Raw genomic sequence first — 18383 nt, forward strand, 5'->3', positions numbered from 1 at the left:
ATTTGATTATCCAAATAGTTTGTTACAAGTTACATATTATGCAATATTTTCTCTCTCACACACTGAATAAAGAACTAGACACTGTTTAAAGACGCAATAAATTTTTGAATTTATGAACATGGACACATCATTACAAACACTTTCTCAATAGAACTCTTTCTTTTGTTTGCAAGAGATCAATTTCATCTCCATATTTTCACCCAAAATAACAAATATTTGGTCCATTACAAGGAGAAATAAAACAGTTTTGTTTTGAAAATAGCTTTTTACATTCAACAGTATCCATCTCCTCTTGAAGCCCTCCAAGCGCATGCAGCCTGAGACTGAAACACAAATGATTTACTCAAGACAAAAATGGACATAAAACGACACAAACGTGTTTTCCACATACATACACACAGCACATGGGGGGGAAAGACAGGCTTGTCTGTAATGTCCTCCTATCTACATGCATTAGGAGGATGTTATGTTAAGGCTGCCATAACCATCACTAAAGGGAAAAAAACTGCTTTGCTTGTCATCATTTTTTGCTCGTCATCATGTTCAGCTTTCATAGCCTTCTGTAACTTGATACACACTGACTGACTGGACTGGCTAGTTTCTGAAGGTCGTCTTCAGAGGTGGCTCCAAAAAGCAAGCCGAATGTGATGATTTGGCGTACTGTTTTAAGAAGGGGACTGTTGTTGCACAAAAGCGGGACATGGGAGAAACAGCGAAGTGTGTGTGTGTGTCTTGTTGATGGCACCCACTGAGCCCTGAGGTGGATTCTATTGTCATACAAACACCTTTAATATGGTCACACACACACTTGTACGCGTTATTTCAACGGATCAACATTACTGTACACACACACACACACACACACACACACACACACAGAGGGGAGAGGAGCCTGCATGAATGTTTCCCCTCTCTCTGAAGGCGAAAATACTCTAGAGGCATTGAAATGGCAGCAGCTCCTAAAGTTCACTGGTCTTCATGTGCCCAGGGGTGGTTGGGGGGTAGCCGGGGCGCCGGTATCAGATGAAAGGGTTTCGCGACGTTCCTCTACTCGGGTAAACATTCCCCTGAGAGATGGCAAGAGAGAGGGAGGGAGAGATGGAAAGACAGGGAAAGGGTGAGGGAGATATGGAAAGAGAGAGGGTGGGAGAGATGGAAAGACAGGGAAAGGGTAAGGGAGATATGGAAAGAAAGAGGGTGGGAGAGATATGGAAAGAGGGAAAGGGTGAGGGTGGGAGAGATGGAGAGGGAGAGATAGAAAGAGAGAGGGTGAGGAGAGATGGAGAGAGAGGGATAGAAAGAGAGAGGGTGAGGAGAGATGGAGAGAGAGGGAGGGAGATGGTGAGTTCCTGCTGTACATCTACATCACCAGAAAAGCCCTCCAATGCCCTTTGAATGAAGCATTAGCATAAGAATTAAGCAGCTTGCAGTCCAAATCCCCAACAAACTGGGCAAATCTATTGAAGTACACTCAATGCTTATTGTAGTGTTGCTGTAGTGTGGTGTGGTACTCACAGTGAATGGGTTCACTGACATTGGACGAGGAACTTTGGGTTGAGAGTCCGATGCAGGGAAAGAGGCAAAACCTACAAACCCAACAACACCCCAAAATCAGAGATACATTAGGATCGAAGACTAATACATCCAATACTAGTCTGACAAACATAGAACATAGAATAATTACTGGAATAGACAACACCCCTCAGACCATGGACGTTTCACTCATTCTAATTCCATGGGTTCTAACTCTATATTTGGGGACTGAGTTGGTATTATGTAAGCATGGGAGAAGACGCTGTGATCATCATTAGCTATGATGTTGGCGCCTCTTAGGGTTTGAGGAGGCCGTGTTGGTTTTGATCACAGGCCAAACCCCATACATAACAGATGACATGGTATGCTGCTGCAGCCCAGCCAGAGAACACATCCACGCAGCACTGCAGTGATGAACTGTTTTGTTTCTTGGCAAAGCATGTACTGTACTTTGTATATATATATATATATATATATATATATATATATAACACCAAATGGTAAACACTTTTTGTGTGCTCTTATCCTATACAGTTGGAGAAAATTCTCAACATTATTTTGTCGAGAATATAAAAAAATAGCATGAGAATTATAATAGACTTATACTTGCCATTGGCTTCCTGGTTGTTGGCATGCTTGTGTGGAAATGCATTCTGGGTAGCCGGAGTTGGGAAGGTGGCGGACGGAGGGAACACTGAGGTTGGAGAGCTGACGAACCCACTGGAGTCACCTGCATAGGGAAACAGAACATAAGGGTGTTAAGTCACACACAGTTCATTGAAATATTACAATAAACCAAGAATCCAGGGGTCCCAAATATCCAATATAACTGTTTGTTAGTTATTTCTAAACTACACGAACTATTAGCTAATGAAGACTGTCTATAAATTACTTATATACAGTTACCCCTGTTACTGTACATTCTTGACCTTTGCCCCCAGGCTGAATAAGCAGTGCTCTGCTGGCAGCTTACCTCCTGAGGTGGACCTGTTGAATGGGTTACTGGGGGACAGGGCAGGCTGCTGCTGCTGAGAGCTGGAACTGGAGTTGAACGGGTTGGGGAAGCCTGAGACATGGAGGTAGGAGACAGAGACAAGGATAGCGAGAGAGAGAGAGAGAGAGAGAGAGAGAGACAGAGAGAGACAATAGTTCATGGATATGTTCAAGCCTTTCAAAGTCTTTCATGAAAAATATTCACCTGCATGCAGGGGCGCAACTTTCACTGGGGACGGGGGGGGTGGGGGGCGTTCTGAAATTGCATTTTTGTCCCCGCCAGGTTTATCATGCGAATGTGATACAAAACAAGGCAATGGTGTGCTTTAGGACCGGTAGGCTGTCGGGTAGGCTGTTTGGAGTGTTTAACCGATAGGTAAAAAAATAAAAAAAGATGTCCCCCCCTACTTGTAAAACAAAAGTTGCGCCCCTGCCTCCATGATTGATTCATATTTTTTGTAACACTGCCTACTTGCAAATGTTTGAGATCCCGACACAGCATCCACGCCTGGAGAGCTGAAGAAAGTCGGAAAAGAAGAGGAAAGAGTTAAGACCAACTATATATTATTACATGCATGAACATTAAAAACAAGTCAATTTAATATTGCAGTTGCCTCCAGCTATGATGTCGGCCTGTCATGAATTACTAAACCAAGGGCATGCAGATATCCTGAGCAAATAAAACGATGTATTTGTACCGGGATTGGTGCACTTTAACAGACTACACTTCTTCGATGCATTAAATAGGAATGTTAAGTGTATTTGCTTGACAGTGCATTCATTACCTGGCAGGAGTGGAACTGGAGGACAGGCGGTTCCCAAATAGGGTGCTATACTGGGGTAGTCCACCGGGGGGTGCTGAAAACACACATTCAAAAAAATAGACGAACCATAGACGGGTTGGTTTTCTAGGCTTAACAACAAAACTGATGCATGCACAACTATGGGGAAAAACAGACAGGGTTGGCTTAGATTGTTGACATGTAAACTATATATTGTCTACAAATGTTTATTGAAAACATAAATACATTTGCACAATGAGCACTTGTCCCTCAAATTCATCATTACAGTTGTTGGTTAGCTAGCTAGAACATTTTAGCCAATATTAGCATAGACATGACATGAGTCACAACACCTCAAAACAAGACATGGTATCAATAAAAAAAAGCTACAACGAGCTGAAACAAGCCACATACAATTCCCCACATGGCAGCTTCTTGTCATCGTTGCTAGCTATCAGACCTCTCTGAATCAAATTAGCCTCCTAATGTCGTCAGCCACCCAGTCTACAAGCACAGGGCTCAGCTGGGGGCTAATTTGAGAGATCACATGTAATTGATTTGATTTGACATAGGGTGCAAGATTTCCACTCTCAGTGTGTGATTGGTCAAGATATAACTATTGACTGTGCAGTGTAAAAAAGAAAAAAGTTCAATGCTCAATGCTATATTAATCAAAAGAAACTACACATAAATCTACCTACAGTATATTATTGCCCAGGGGAGAGATATTATGTATTGAATCATGGAAATAAAACAATGATATATGTTCAAACATGCCTAAGGCATTGGTCCTGCACATTTATGTTCTCATTAGTTAGCAGCTAGTAGCATTGCTAAATCCAAACTGGAACATATTCCCAAGGTTGTTTTGTAACAACCCAACGGTTTAGTATTGAGTGCAGAAAACACAATGGGGTCATTCACTTAGTAAAACCTTGACATTTAGAGTAAGGCATTATGCAATGTAGCTGACAATAATCTCACTCACTTAGTCACACACACACACACAAACAACTATGCCTTACTATACTTGTGAGGTATTTTGGGAGATTCAAAATCCTATATTACCTAACCCCTAAACTTTACCATAATCCTAAACCTAACCCCTAAGCCTAAAATAGCATTTTTACGAGTGAGGACCGGCAAAATGTCCTCACTTCTCTGAATTTTTTTTGGTGTACTATTCTTGTGAGGACTTCTGGTACTCACGAGTATAGTAAAATGTGTACACACACACACACACACACACACACCACCCACCCCCTCCCACCCCACACACACACTCCTTCTACCCTTACCTGTAGGTCCAGGCGACGTGTCAGAGAAGACACTGTTTAGTTGGGACAGGGCAGCGTAGCGGTCCTGGTGGTTTGTGTGTGTGTTTGGGCCGGGGGCTGGGGGGGTGATGCTGAGGGCACTGTGACTCTGCTGCTGGCTGAGCCCCCCAAAATCCACACTCAGAGACTTAGGGAAGGCCCTGAAGGGGGCTAAGCCCCCCGAGGAGGACACTGTGCGACCTGAGAGGACCAAACAAAGATGGCCGAGATAAGGAAGGCTGGGGGTGAGTCCGAGATGGCACCCAATTCCCTATATAGTGCACTGCATTTGACCAGGGCCTGCAAAGTAGTGCACTATATAGGCAATAGGGTGCCATTTCAGACGCAACCCATGCATGTTTTTCCATGTGACTTGACCATCCAATAGCCTCAATAAAACAAGATAGCAAATAGAACCTCAATGGATTATTGGGGAAATCCTAGCTTTGCACAAACGTATAGCATGCTACATGTATTAGCAGCCAGGAGTTGAATGTGTTCCTAGATGGGATCTGTCCTGGACAGAATCATAGCATACTTCTGAGCTGTGAAATACCATTGGGCCCCTGTTGAATCGGGTATTGTCCACTCTCTAAAAAATAGTTTTATTCGTGTTATTTCTCTCTTTCTATCTATCTCAGGGTACAGTGTGTCTCTGCTTGACCTGGCCAGTTCTCCGATTGGAAACTTTGAAGGGAGAAACGGACTAATCAGAATTAATAGCAGAAGGGTACAGGACTACTGGCGAGTATGCACTCCCACCAAGGCTATATTCTTCTGTTTTGTTCTATACCTCTGAATAAACGTTCAGGACACAATCAATTGCTGTACGGGTTAGTGCCATACCTGCCTAGTTAAATAAAGGTACAAAAAAAAACTAAAGTGAAGTTGTTTTTGGAAGTGCTACTGGCTAACGAGGTAAAAGTTGAGAGAGAAAAGGAGAGATATTTAAGTAGAGGAGGGTGTGGTCTTTACCTGAGGGTCGAGGGAGGGCAGGAAAGGAGGGGGCGTGGCTATGGGGTCCCATCGTTGAAGACAGAGAGCCTGGACGTTGTCTCTCTATACCTCTCAGTAGAGACTCTGAGAGCGAGAGAGAGAGGGTGAGAGAGAGTGAGTGAGCGACATACAGAGAGAGAGAGAGAGAGCGGTAGAGAGAAGGACAGAGAGATTGGCAAGGAGAGAAACAGAAAGAAAGAGAAAGAAACAGACATAACGATAGAGAGAGGTGGAAAGAGAAAGAAGAAACAGGCATCAAACAATGTTGCCTCAGGTTCCATTACTCACGGTACCAAAAAAGAATGTGAACAGTTCTACCTTTCATTGAGGGGTCTCTAAAGCTCTGGGAGCGTGAGGGAGCACGGGCGGTAAACACATCAGCCCTCATGTCCGCAGGGGAGATGGTGGGGACTCTGTCCCCCCAGGACGAGAGCTGGGACTGGGACTGGAGGAGAGGGGAGACGGGGGGCAAACAGTGGGTGGATGTATTTCTCCTCTGTGTTACATTATCCTCATTTAACCCTTCATCTGTTATTCACCCCTTTATCTTTGCTGTGAAAATGACCTGGTGTGGGTTCTCTTTGGTCATCTGTCTATGTCTCTCTGTGTCATTGGATCTCTGTCGGTACAGTATTCAGTTACAGTATTCACCTCTCTCTAACTCTATTACTCTTCTCCACAGTAACACTTCTAACTCAATTACTCTTCTACACAGTAACACCTCTCACTCTATTAGTCTTCTCCACAGTAACACCTCTAACTCTATTAGTCTTCTCCACAGTAACACTTCTAACTCTATTAGTCTTCTCCACAGTAACACCTCTAACTCTATTAGTCTTCTCCACAGTAACACCTCTCACTCTATTAGTCTTCTCCACAGTAACACCTCTAACTCTATTAGTCTTCTCCACAGTAACACTTCTAACTCTATTAGTCTTCTCCACAGTAACACCTCTAACTCTATTAGTCTTCTCCACAGTAACACCTCTCACTCTATTAGTCTTCTCCACAGTAACACCTCTAACTCTATTAGTCTTCTCCACAGTAACACCTCTCACTCTATTAGTCTTCTCCACAGTAACACTTCTAACTCTATTACTCTTCTACACAGTAACACCTCTCACTCTATTAGTCTTCTCCACAGTAACACCTCTAACTCTATTACTCTTCTCCACAGTAACACCTCTAACTCTATTACTCTTCTCCACAGTAACACTTCTAACTCTATTACTCTTCTACACAGTAACACTTCTAACTCTATTACTCTTCTCCACAGTAACACTTCTAACTCTATTAGTCTTCTCCACAGTAACACCTCTAACTCTATTAGTCTTCTCCACAGTAACACCTCTCACTCTATTACTCTTCTCCACAGTAACGCCTCTAACTCTATTACTCTTCTCCACAGTAACACTTCTAACTCTATTACTCTTCTCCACAGTAACACTTCTAACTCTATTACTCTTCTCCACAGTAACACCTCTCACTAACTCTATTACTCTTCTACACAGTAACACTTCTAACTCTATTACTCTTCTCCACAGTAACACCTCTAACTCTATTAGTCTTCTCCACAGTAACACCTCTCACTAACTCTATTACTCTTCTCCACAGTAACACCTCTCACTCTATTACTCTTCTCCACAGTAACACCTCTCACTAACTCTATTAGTCTTCTCCACAGTAACGCTTCTAACTCTATTACTCTTCTACACAGTAACACCTCTCACTCTATTAGTCTTCTCCACAGTAACACCTCTAACTCTATTAGTCTTCTCCACAGTAACACCTCTCACTCTATTACTCTTCTCCACAGTAACACCTCTAACTCTATTACTCTTCTCCACAGTAACACTTCTAACTCTATTACTCTTCTCCACAGTAACACCTCTCACTAACTCTATTACTCTTCTACACAGTAACACTTCTAACTCTATTACTCTTCTCCACAGTAACACCTCTCACTAACTCTATTAGTCTTCTCCACAGTAACACCTCTCACTAACTCTATTACTCTTCTCCACAGTAACACCTCTCATTAACTCTATTACCCTTCTCCACAGTAACACTTCTAACTCTATTAGTCTTCTCCACAGTAACACCTCTAACTCTATTAGTCTTCTCCACAGTAACACTTCTAACTCTATTACTCTTCTCCACAGTAACACCTCTCACTAACTCTATTACTCTTCTCCACAGTAACACCTCTCACTAACTCTATTAGTCTTCTCCACAGTAACACCTCTCACTCTATTACTCTTCTCCACAGTAACACTTCTAACTCTATTAGTCTTCTCCACAGTAACACCTCTAACTCTATTACTCTTATCCACAGTAACACTTCTAACTCTATTAGTCTTCTCCACAGTAACACCTCTCACTCTATTACTCTTCTCCACAGTAACACTTCTAACTCTATTAGTCTTCTCCACAGTAACACCTCTAACTCTATTACTCTTCTCCACAGTAACACTTCTAACTCTATTACTCTTCTCCACAGTAACACCTCTAACTATTAGTCTTCTCCACAGTAACACCTCTAACTCTATTACTCTTCTCCACAGTAACACCTCTAACTCTATTAGTCTTCTCCACAGTAACACTTCTAACTCTATTAGTCTTCTCCACAGTAACACCTCTCACTAACTCTATTACTCTTCTCCACAGTAACACCTCTCACTAACTCTATTACTCTTCTCCACAGTAACACTTCTAACTCTATTACTCTTCTCCACAGTAACACTTCTAACTCTATTACTCTTCTCCACAGTAACACCTCTCATTAACTCTATTACTGTTCTCCACAGTAACACTTCTAACTCTATTAGTCTTCTCCACAGTAACACCTCTAACTCTATTAGTCTTCTCCACAGTAACACTTCTAACTCTATTACTCTTCTCCACAGTAACACCTCTCACTAACTCTATTACTCTTCTCCACAGTAACACCTCTCACTAACTCTATTACTCTTCTCCACAGTAACACCTCTCACTAACTCTATTAGTCTTCTCCACAGTAACACCTCTCACTCTATTACTCTTCTCCACAGTAACACTTCTAACTCTATTAGTCTTCTCCACAGTAACACCTCTAACTCTATTACTCTTCTCCACAGTAACACTTCTAACTCTATTAGTCTTCTCCACAGTAACACCTCTAACTCTATTACTCTTCTCCACAGTAACACTTCTAACTCTATTACTCTTCTCCACAGTAACACCTCTAACTATTAGTCTTCTCCACAGTAACACCTCTCACTCTATTACTCTTCTCCACAGTAACACTTCTAACTCTATTAGTCTTCTCCACAGTAACACCTCTAACTCTATTACTCTTCTCCACAGTAACACTTCTAACTCTATTACTCTTCTCCACAGTAACACCTCTAACTATTAGTCTTCTCCACAGTAACACCTCTAACTCTATTACTCTTCTCCACAGTAACACCTCTAACTCTATTAGTCTTCTCCACAGTAACACTTCTAACTCTATTAGTCTTCTCCACAGTAACACCTCTCACTAACTCTATTACTCTTCTCCACAGTAACACCTCTCACTAACTCTATTACTCTTCTCCACAGTAACACTTCTAACTCTATTACTCTTCTCCACAGTAACACTTCTAACTCTATTAGTCTTCTCCACAGTAACACCTCTAACTCTATTACTCTTATCCACAGTAACACTTCTAACTCTATTAGTCTTCTCCACAGTAACACCTCTAACTCTATTACTCTTCTCCACAGTAACACTTCTAACTCTATTACTCTTCTCCACAGTAACACCTCTAACTCTATTACTCTTCTCCACAGTAACACCTCTAACTCTATTAGTCTTCTCCACAGTAACACTTCTAACTCTATTAGTCTTCTCCACAGTAACACCTCTCACGAACTCTATTACTCTTCTCCACAGTAACACCTCTCACTAACTCCATTACTCTTCTCCACAGTAACACTTCTAACTCTATTACTCTTCTCCACAGTAACACCTCTCACTAACTCTATTAGTCTTCTCCACAGTAACACCTCTCACGAACTCTATTACTCTTCTCCACAGTAACACCTCTCATTAACTCTATTACTCTTCTCCACAGTAACACCTCTCACTCTATTAGTCTTCTCCACAGTAACACCTCTAACTCTATTAGTCTTCTCCACAGTAACACCTCTCACTAACTCTATTACTCTTCTCCACAGTAACACCTCTCACTAACTCTATTACTCTTCTCCACAGTAACACTTCTAACTCTATTACTCTTCTCCACAGTAACACCTCTCACTCTATTAGTCTTCTCCACAGTAACACCTCTAACTCTATTAGTCTTCTCCACAGTAACACTTCTAACTCTATTAGTCTTCTCCACAGTAACACCTCTAACTCTATTAGTCTTCTCCACAGTAACACTTCTAACTCTATTACTCTTCTCCACAGTAACACTTCTAACTCTATTAGTCTTCTCCACAGTAACACCTCTCATTAACTCTATTAGTCTTCTCCACAGTAACACCTCTAACTTTTAGTCTTCTCCACAGTAACACTTCTAACTCTATTACTCTTCTCCGTAGTAACAACTCTCACTAACTCTTACTCTTCTCCACAGTAACACCTCTCTCTCTCTCTCTTGCTTTCTATCTCTTTCTCCACTTCTTTTTCCTCTCTCTCCCTCCATCTCTTCACTCTTTCTCTCCCCCCTTTCCTCTTTACTTTCTCCTTCAATTTAATAAAGCTTTATATCCATGAAATATCCCTCTGCCTCTATCACATCTCCTCAATCCATCGGAGGAGTTATGTATCTCACCAGTGTGCGTACGGGTCTGGCGGAGGGGGGCATGGCGTGGGATGGGGCCTGGGCGGGCGGGGGGCCGTGAGAGGAGGGTAAGGCCTGCACCCCCGGCGGGCTCCAGGGTCCCTCCACCTCCCTCCGGCTCTTGTTCTTCGAAAAATGCCTGAAAAATAGTTCCATGTTGCTGTGACTACATTTGAAGAAGAGATTTTATTTCAATGAGACTAAACTAAATAAAAAATCATTTTCCCAATGTAAGTAAATATATTGTGCTAAAAATAATTTAAATGGACATTTAACACATTGAACTCAGTGTACAACTTTGAGTTGGGATGAGTTTGAAATAGGTGGTACGTCTGACATACACAGTTGACGTCAGAAGTTTACATACACTAATGTTGGAGTCATTAAAACTCGTTTTTCAACCCCTCTACAAATTTCCTGTTAACAAACTATAGGTTTCGCAAGTCGGTTCGGACATCTACTTTGTGCATGACACAAGTAATTTTTTAAACAATTGTTTACAGACAGATTATTTCACTTATAATTCACTGTATCACGATTCCATGGAGTCAGAAGTTTAAATACACTAAGTTGACTGTGCCTTTAAACAGCTTGGAAAATTCCAGAAAATGATGTCATGGCTTTAGAAGCTTCTGATAGGCTAATTGACATCATTTGAGTCAATTGGAGGCATACCTGTGGATGTATTTCAAGGCCTACCTTCAAACTCAGTGCCTCTTTGCTTGACATCATGGGAAAATCAAAAGAAATCAGCCACGACCTGAGAGAAAAAAAAGTAGACCTCCACAAGTCTGGTTCATCCTTGGGAGCAATTTCCAAACGTCTGAAGGTACCACGTTCACCTTTACAAACAATAGTACGCAAGTATAAACACCATGGGACCACGCAGCCGTCATACCGCTCAGGAAGGAGACGCGTTCTGTCTCCTAGAGATGAACGTACATTGGTGCGAAAAGTGCAAATCCATCCCAGACCAACAGCAAAGGACCTTGTGAAGATGCTGGAGGACACAGGTACAAAAGTATCTATATCAACAGTAAAACGAGTCCTATATCAACATAACCTGAAAGGCTGCTCTGCAAGGAAGGAGCCTCTGCTCCAAAACCGCCATAGAAAAGCCAGACTACGCTTTGCAACTGCACATGGAGAAATATCCTCTGGTCTGATGAAACAAAAATGGAACTGTTTGGCCATAACGACCATTGTTATGTTTGGAGGAAAAAGGGGGATGCTTGCAAACTGAAGACCACCATCCCAACCGTGAAGCACAGGGGTGGCAGCATCATGTTGTGGGTTTGCTTTGCTGCAGGAGGGACTGGTGCACTTCGCAAAATAGATGGCATCATGAGGATGGAAAATTATGTGGATATATTGAAGGAACATCTCAAGACATCAGTCAGGAAGTTAAAGCTTGGTCTCAAATGGGTCTTCCAAATGGACAATGACCCCAAGCATACTTCCAAAGTTGTGGCAAAATGGCTTGAGGACAACAAAGTCGAGGTATTGGAGTGGCCATCACAAAGCCCTGACCGCAATCCTATAGAATATTTGTGGGCAGAACTGAAAAAGCGTGTGCAAGCAAGGAGGCCTTCAAACCTGACTCAGTTACACCGGCTCTGTCAGGAGGAATGGGCCAAAACTTATTGTGGGAAGCTTGTGGAAGGCTACCCAAAACGTTTGACCCAAGTTAACCAATTCAAAGGCAATGCTACCAAATACTAATTGAGTGTATGTAAACTTCTGACCCACTGGGAATGTGTTAAAAGAAATAAAAGATGAAAGAAATAATTCGCTCTACTAGTATTCTGACATTTCACATCCTTAAAATAAAGTGGTGATCCTAACTGACCTAAGACAGGGAAATTTTACTAGGATTAAATGTCAGGAGTTGTGAAAAACTGAGTTTAAATGTATTTGGCTAAGGTTTATGTAAACTTCCGACTTCAACTGTAGATATCTTTATGGAGATATCTTTATTGATTTTTTTCACCATTTCTTCTTCTCGTATTTGTCCTGGAGGAACTCCTTGAGCTTCTGTGAGTCCCTTGTGTTGAAGCATGCATCTGTATTTGGCTCAAAGACACACAGCCAGGTCCTCCTCCCCACCTACACACGTTCAGAGCCGCAGACAAACGTACGTGCGCACAGAAAAACACAAACACACAAATAATGATGCAGAACATCAACAATAGGCACCACACATACACACACAGTCTTGTACAACTAACCTTGTGGGGACACCCAATTCAGTCCCATTCAAAATCCTATTTTCCCTAAAATCCTAAACCTAATCCTGAATCTCACCCTAACCAGCACCCTTACCCTAACCTTAAACCGAAAACCTAACTTTAACCCTAGCTCCTAACCCTAAAACTAACCCTAGCTCCTAACTCTAACCTGAAACCTAATTCTATCCCTACCACTAATTCTATCCTTAACCCTAAACGCCCTAGAAATAGCATTTGACCTTGTGGGGACCAACAAAATGTCCCCAGTTGGTCCAATCTTCGTTTGTTTACTATTCTTGTGGGGACTTCTGTACCCCACAAATGTAGTTAACATTTCTGTACACACACACACCAAATTAATCATGTAGAAAATGAACAATAGACACATCTGCCTACCAACACATTAGTTAACATGCTAGAGTCACATGCTCTGATCGACACTACTGTAGCTCACTGACTAATTATGAATCACCAACATCAACACATTAATCTAACCAAATCGGACTATCCAGACTTTTCTACCTGATATCTGTGCAATGAATCAGACACTCATGCACACATGAACTCATTTCTAACTAAATTGTATTATTGTGTGCAAATGTAAAGTTTGATCCCTTTCACTGCAGACACGCTCTCTCACCTCACACACACACACACACTCTCGCTTTCTCTCACACACACACAGTGATGAGGTGGTTTGTGTGTACGGTAACTGCAATGTTCGATCCGATTCACTGCACAAATTGGGCAGAGAACCTACATCCCTCCAGAAAAAGCCTGTAACCACCAAACAGTGCTACACTCTATTGGTGTGACTGGTACAAGAGAGGGAAGCATCAAGCATCCTCTTCTATCTCATAAAGATGGATGAGATTTTAGCTGGGCCTTATTTAGTCTAGTTCACATTAAAAAACTATTCCTTACACAGAGATAGATTCATCCATCTCATGTGGCCTCAATCCCTCTCCTGGTGGCGGACTCGGCCCAAGGATGTACATTTATCATTTATGATATCTATTTATAATATCTATATAATCTATTCTTGCTCTATTCATCCTGGGACATGTATATATTTAATACTGAATGTTAGGAGTCTAAGTATGCCTCTTGTTCGTGTTTTGTTCACCTTTTCCTGCTGTTGAAATCTTGAAGTATCCAGCTAAGATTTGAACATTATGCCCAGAATTGAAATGAGGTGGGTGAAATACAGGTGTAATACTGTTAAGTCCCACCTAGAAGCCCACCTGACTGTCACTCACCTCATTGCCATGGTTTTGCAGAAACTCCACTTCCTGTTGGGAGAAGGTTGTCATGGAGATAGACTTGACTCTGTGGGGAGGGTTGAGTCCTCTCCTGAGAGAAGAGAGAGATTGGAAAAAGAGAAACCGATAAAAGATATATGTAAGATATGTGAAAGGGGGCACTCCACATTTATAACAACATAAATCGCTAAAGACGAACAATTGTGATACAGCATTTAAAAGAGGAAAGGGCTGTAGAGGGTATTTCAATTGTTCAAACAAATGGATGCAATGACAGGTGACTGTGAGAAAAAGTGGAAATGAATTGTTACGGTGAAAATTGTCATAGTGAAAATGTATACAGTGTAGAGAAGGCTGACACAACAGTACATAATATTGTGCTCATTCACTGTTCTTTGGAGTGAGACAGCCTGTCCAAGACTCTAAACCTGTGCTGAAATCTCACCGCTGCGAATTAGTGAAACCTTGCGAAATGTCCCTCAACCACAGCCTATAATCTGTTGGGGATCTGAGCTATGTTCTGCATGCAGAACACAATACATGAGCCGGAAGAGAATGCCAAACCTGGAGCCATGCCGAAATGAAACCTAACACGAGCGCGACTACGGGCTCGCCTGAAAATGATGTAGTAGTCTGATTAACTGTAGCATAGGACACCAAGGGGAGGAAGAGACACATGTTACAGTTTCTTGTCAATACTCAAATGTAACAGCATCCTAAAATTGAATCTGCAGATGCAACATACTGGTTAATCATTCTCTGCATGCACAGCCTGGTCTCATAGACCTGACGTAACATAGTAATCAAATCAGATCACATTTTATTGGTCGCATACACATATTTAACAGATCACAGGTGTAGCGCGGATGTAGCGGGTGCTTATGTTCCTAGCTCCAACAGTGCAGTAATACCTGACAATACAAGAATTTAAGAATTCTAGTACAGTTAAATAGTTGCAACACACACTGACCAAAAAGTTATTTTGTTGGCATTTACGTATGTCCCCATTACCAGTAAAACAAAATCAAAACCTAATTCTTTCACTTACTTGCTGTTTCGTTGTACATTTTTTCAGTCTCAACCAGGATTTCATCATACATGTCAAGCAGTGAAGTTTCAGCTCTGTCTGTCCGTGGCCTCTCTTCCTCGGTGCGCACTGTCACTGTGTCTGTTTACATCTTGTCCAGCTGTGTCTAACATTTCACGTAAACCCTGTTTCTTGTCTGCATCGAAGTAGCGGTCCTTGTACCTAGCATCGAGCATGGTGGCGGCAAATTAGAGGCTCAGAGAGAATGCCACCGAATCGCCTGTTCACAGCCTCTAGTAGAGTACTTTTCCAAGTTAAGCGACGGTCTGTGTTGGCATTTTTGTTGAGCAGGCATTTCAATGCCATGACAGGGTATCACATCAGCTGCAGACGCAGTTGAGCTTATTTCTCGAGTCAGTTGTTCGAATGGAGAAAGGAGTGTTCCTGTTTCCAAGTTTCCAACATGTTCTCAAATGCCATTGAAATGGCAGCAGTGGTATGAGAACCAGGGCATTCTTGAGCATGCAATACGGCTTTCCTCAGTACGAAATCCTCATGGACCCACTGTGCTGTCAGACTCATAATGCTCATGGGGCTGACATCGCTGGTCCAAATATCAGTTGTGAAGCTAATAGCAGTGACACCCATAGCAAGTAGCTCATGGATGTGAGTTTCAACAATACTGTGTAACTCCGGTAGTCCAACTTGGTAGTTGGTAGTGTGCACCGGTGCTCGACCAGTCTGCGAAAGCCAACATCATCTACGACAGAGAACGGTTGGTTGTCAAGGGTAATTCATTCCATTATCTTGGCATTAATGGATTTCGCCTTTGAGTTGCCTCACTTAAATGTTCTTGCTCTTTCAAATGACTGCTCGACTTGTTGACTGCGCTATCCACAGAGCAGACATTGTGGGCTAGGTTAGGAATGCTGTGTAGCACGTGTAGAGCTACATTTTTCGTGGCGTCATTACGCCATCTACCTATGTCAGATAGGTATGCACGTCAGCTTTGACATCGGTTATGCACATCGGCGTTAAACTAGACATCCGATGTTGGCATTTTTACTAATATCGGCCAATTCCGATATGCTTACTGAAATATTGTGCATTCCTACTGGAGATAGAAGTTGTTTTTCAGTCTCGTCCCAGATTTGATGCACCTGTACTATCTCCGCCTTCTAGATGGTAGCGGGTTGATCAGGCTGTGGCCCGGGTGGCTGAGGTCCTTGATGATCTTCTTGGCCTCCCTGTGACATCGGGTGCTGTAGATGTCCTGGAGGGCAGGCAGTGTGCACCCGGTGCAGTGTGCCCCCGGTGACACTCAAATTATGTTACGATTGGTATGGTTACATAAGACAGAAGGTTAATTAAGGAAAACTATTAAGTTGGGTAAATGGTCGGGGTGGATGGGTGGGCGTATACTGGGAACTTCTATCAACCCAAAAGTTGTGTGTGGAAATCTCATCACGGCCAACTTTAGCGTTTTATCTAATTAGCAACTTTGCAACTACTTACTACTTTTTAGCTAATTTGTAACTACTTAGCATGTTAGCTAACACCTATCTCTGCCCTTTAACTTAAGTCCTAACCCTAACCTTAACCTCTAACCCAGCATTTCTCAAACTCTGTACTCAGGACCCCAAGGGGTTGATGTTTTGGTTATTGCCCGAACACTACACAGCTTGATGATTAATTGATTATTTGATTCATCTGCATAGTGCTAGTGCAAAAAAAAATAAACGTGCACCCATTGGGGTCCCGAGGACCGAGTTTGGGAAACCCTGCCCTAAACCCTAGCCTAACTAACATTTGCAGCCTAGCTAACATTAGCGATAGCCACAACAAATTGGAATTCGTAACATATAATTCGTTTTGCAAATTGGTAACTTATTGTAGAAATTGCTATTCCTAACATATCATACACATGGATAATGGACACACACAAATGAACACCATTCTCATTGGAGAACACCATTCTCATTGGAGAATTCCAAATGTACATTTACTATGTTACGTCTACCCATGAGTCCGGGTTGGCATGCAATGGGCTTAGTTTTATAGTTTTATTATAATTGTAGGCATAAGTAGCCTAATAGCCTATGCGCAATATGCATGTTATAGAAGAAGCTATCCATACTTACAGCATTCCAGAGCACGACGTGCAAACGAAGCAGCCCACGGTGATATCGATGTAAGTCACCCCGGGTTGACTGCACTCGAAGCAGTGTTTGTTTACTCCAGCCTGGGCCAACTCCCGGACCTTGCGGGCGCATATCTCTTGGTTGTCCCGATGTTTTCGGTTCGACATGGTGCTGTCTCGGCCCGCTCTCCCCGCCTTTGGTCTGGCACAGACGACAGGCTCGTAGTGGTGAGCCGCTTACCACTGGCCCTCCGCTATCCTCCCTGATTTCTCGCTTCGTTTACAGTATATGTTACTCACACCCGCATTATTTATGCAGCTCGCATTAACGTGATTTGAGACCGATATTACATGCTTGAGTCAGGCTATTTCGTGTCTTTAGCAGAAGTCAGAGGAGATCTTGTCATACAGTCAAACAGTTTTACTACGTCGTTATTTATTTATTAATAGCTGCGGTATTCTCTTCGGCAGTGGTGAAATAAATATGTCTCGCTCTAAATATCTCTCTCCGCTCTCTGCTCGCCATACGAAGACGCATCGCTTTGGAATGGTGACAGATTTTTGGAACCCAGATTGCCAGCTAAGGAAAGGACAGAGGATCACACATAGCATAGAGCGGTAAATAAAATAACCAACAGGGAAGAGAAAAAATAAACCATTATAATTACGAAATTATATTCTATATGACTAGATTATTTTATGAGAGTTGTCTGATGTGAGTTTATTTTCACAGTAACAGCAACACACATTTAATGCCTGTCATGGGGAGACTATATCACGCCCATTGCATTATGACGTCTGAAATGAAAAAAATGTTTAAGCTGTCTTGAATTTGTTAACTCTTCACATCGATTTCTGATAAAACCCTATCCATTTAGAACAGTAAATATATGATAGGTTACTATACAGGTGCCAAAGGGTTTACGCACGCGTCATTACGCACATGTAGTAATTAAACAGATTCAAGATAGATAGCCTACGCAAAGTAAATCCCTCCTTCACACTTGAGATTGGTTTCAGATTTTACACTCAGAGCATATCAGCCAGTGCATGTAATGTAATGATGTCTTTTGGTTACAAACGAGAGCCATGTGCAGTCAGGTCAGGTGGTATGGGCCTGGGTGAGTCCCTGCAGCAATTGTTACACACCTGTCATTTGATCATACAAGCTTTTCTGATGGCGGTGTAGGATGTAAACATTGTAGGCATGCATGCATACTATCTAGCAGCTTTTCAGTGTGTGTGTGTGTGTGTGTGTAGTCTATGTGTGTGTCTATATTCATGTACCTGTGTGT

The 18383-nt window shown here is 42.2% G+C and overlaps 1 protein-coding gene across 1 annotated transcript; it reads right to left on the minus strand.

Moving 5' to 3' along the window:
• Window positions 1-84: 84 nt before the first annotated feature.
• Window positions 85-17881, minus strand: LOC110500593 (arf-GAP domain and FG repeat-containing protein 2). Its single transcript, XM_021578011.3, has 13 exons — window positions 17090-17881; window positions 13919-14012; window positions 12422-12537; window positions 10423-10570; window positions 5939-6065; window positions 5600-5704; window positions 4607-4825; window positions 3312-3384; window positions 2999-3042; window positions 2507-2599; window positions 2144-2263; window positions 1516-1586; window positions 85-1067 (listed from the first exon to the last, which is right to left on the minus strand). The coding sequence occupies exons 1-13, from the start codon at window positions 17254-17256 to the stop codon at window positions 1020-1022; spliced, it is 1425 nt and encodes a 474-aa protein (XP_021433686.2). The 5' UTR covers window positions 17257-17881; the 3' UTR covers window positions 85-1019.
• Between the last annotated feature and the right edge of the window lie 502 nt (window positions 17882-18383).

This window comes from Oncorhynchus mykiss, chromosome 21 (assembly GCF_057628025.1).
Source record: "Oncorhynchus mykiss isolate SJ-2025 chromosome 21, ASM5762802v1, whole genome shotgun sequence".
Taxonomy (NCBI): Eukaryota; Metazoa; Chordata; class Actinopteri; order Salmoniformes; family Salmonidae; genus Oncorhynchus; species Oncorhynchus mykiss.

Coding starts and splice junctions, on each gene's coding strand:
- LOC110500593 (XM_021578011.3), bottom strand. CDS start 17,256: ATGTCGAACCGAAAACATCGGGACAACCAAGAGATATGCGCCCGCAAG. Junction 6,066..10,422: donor CCAGACCCGTACGCACACTG/GTGAGATACATA, acceptor CCTCTCCTCCAG/TCCCAGTCCCAGCTCTCGTC. Junction 4,826..5,599: donor TGCCCTCCCTCGACCCTCAG/GTAAAGACCACA, acceptor TGGTCCTCTCAG/GTCGCACAGTGTCCTCCTCG.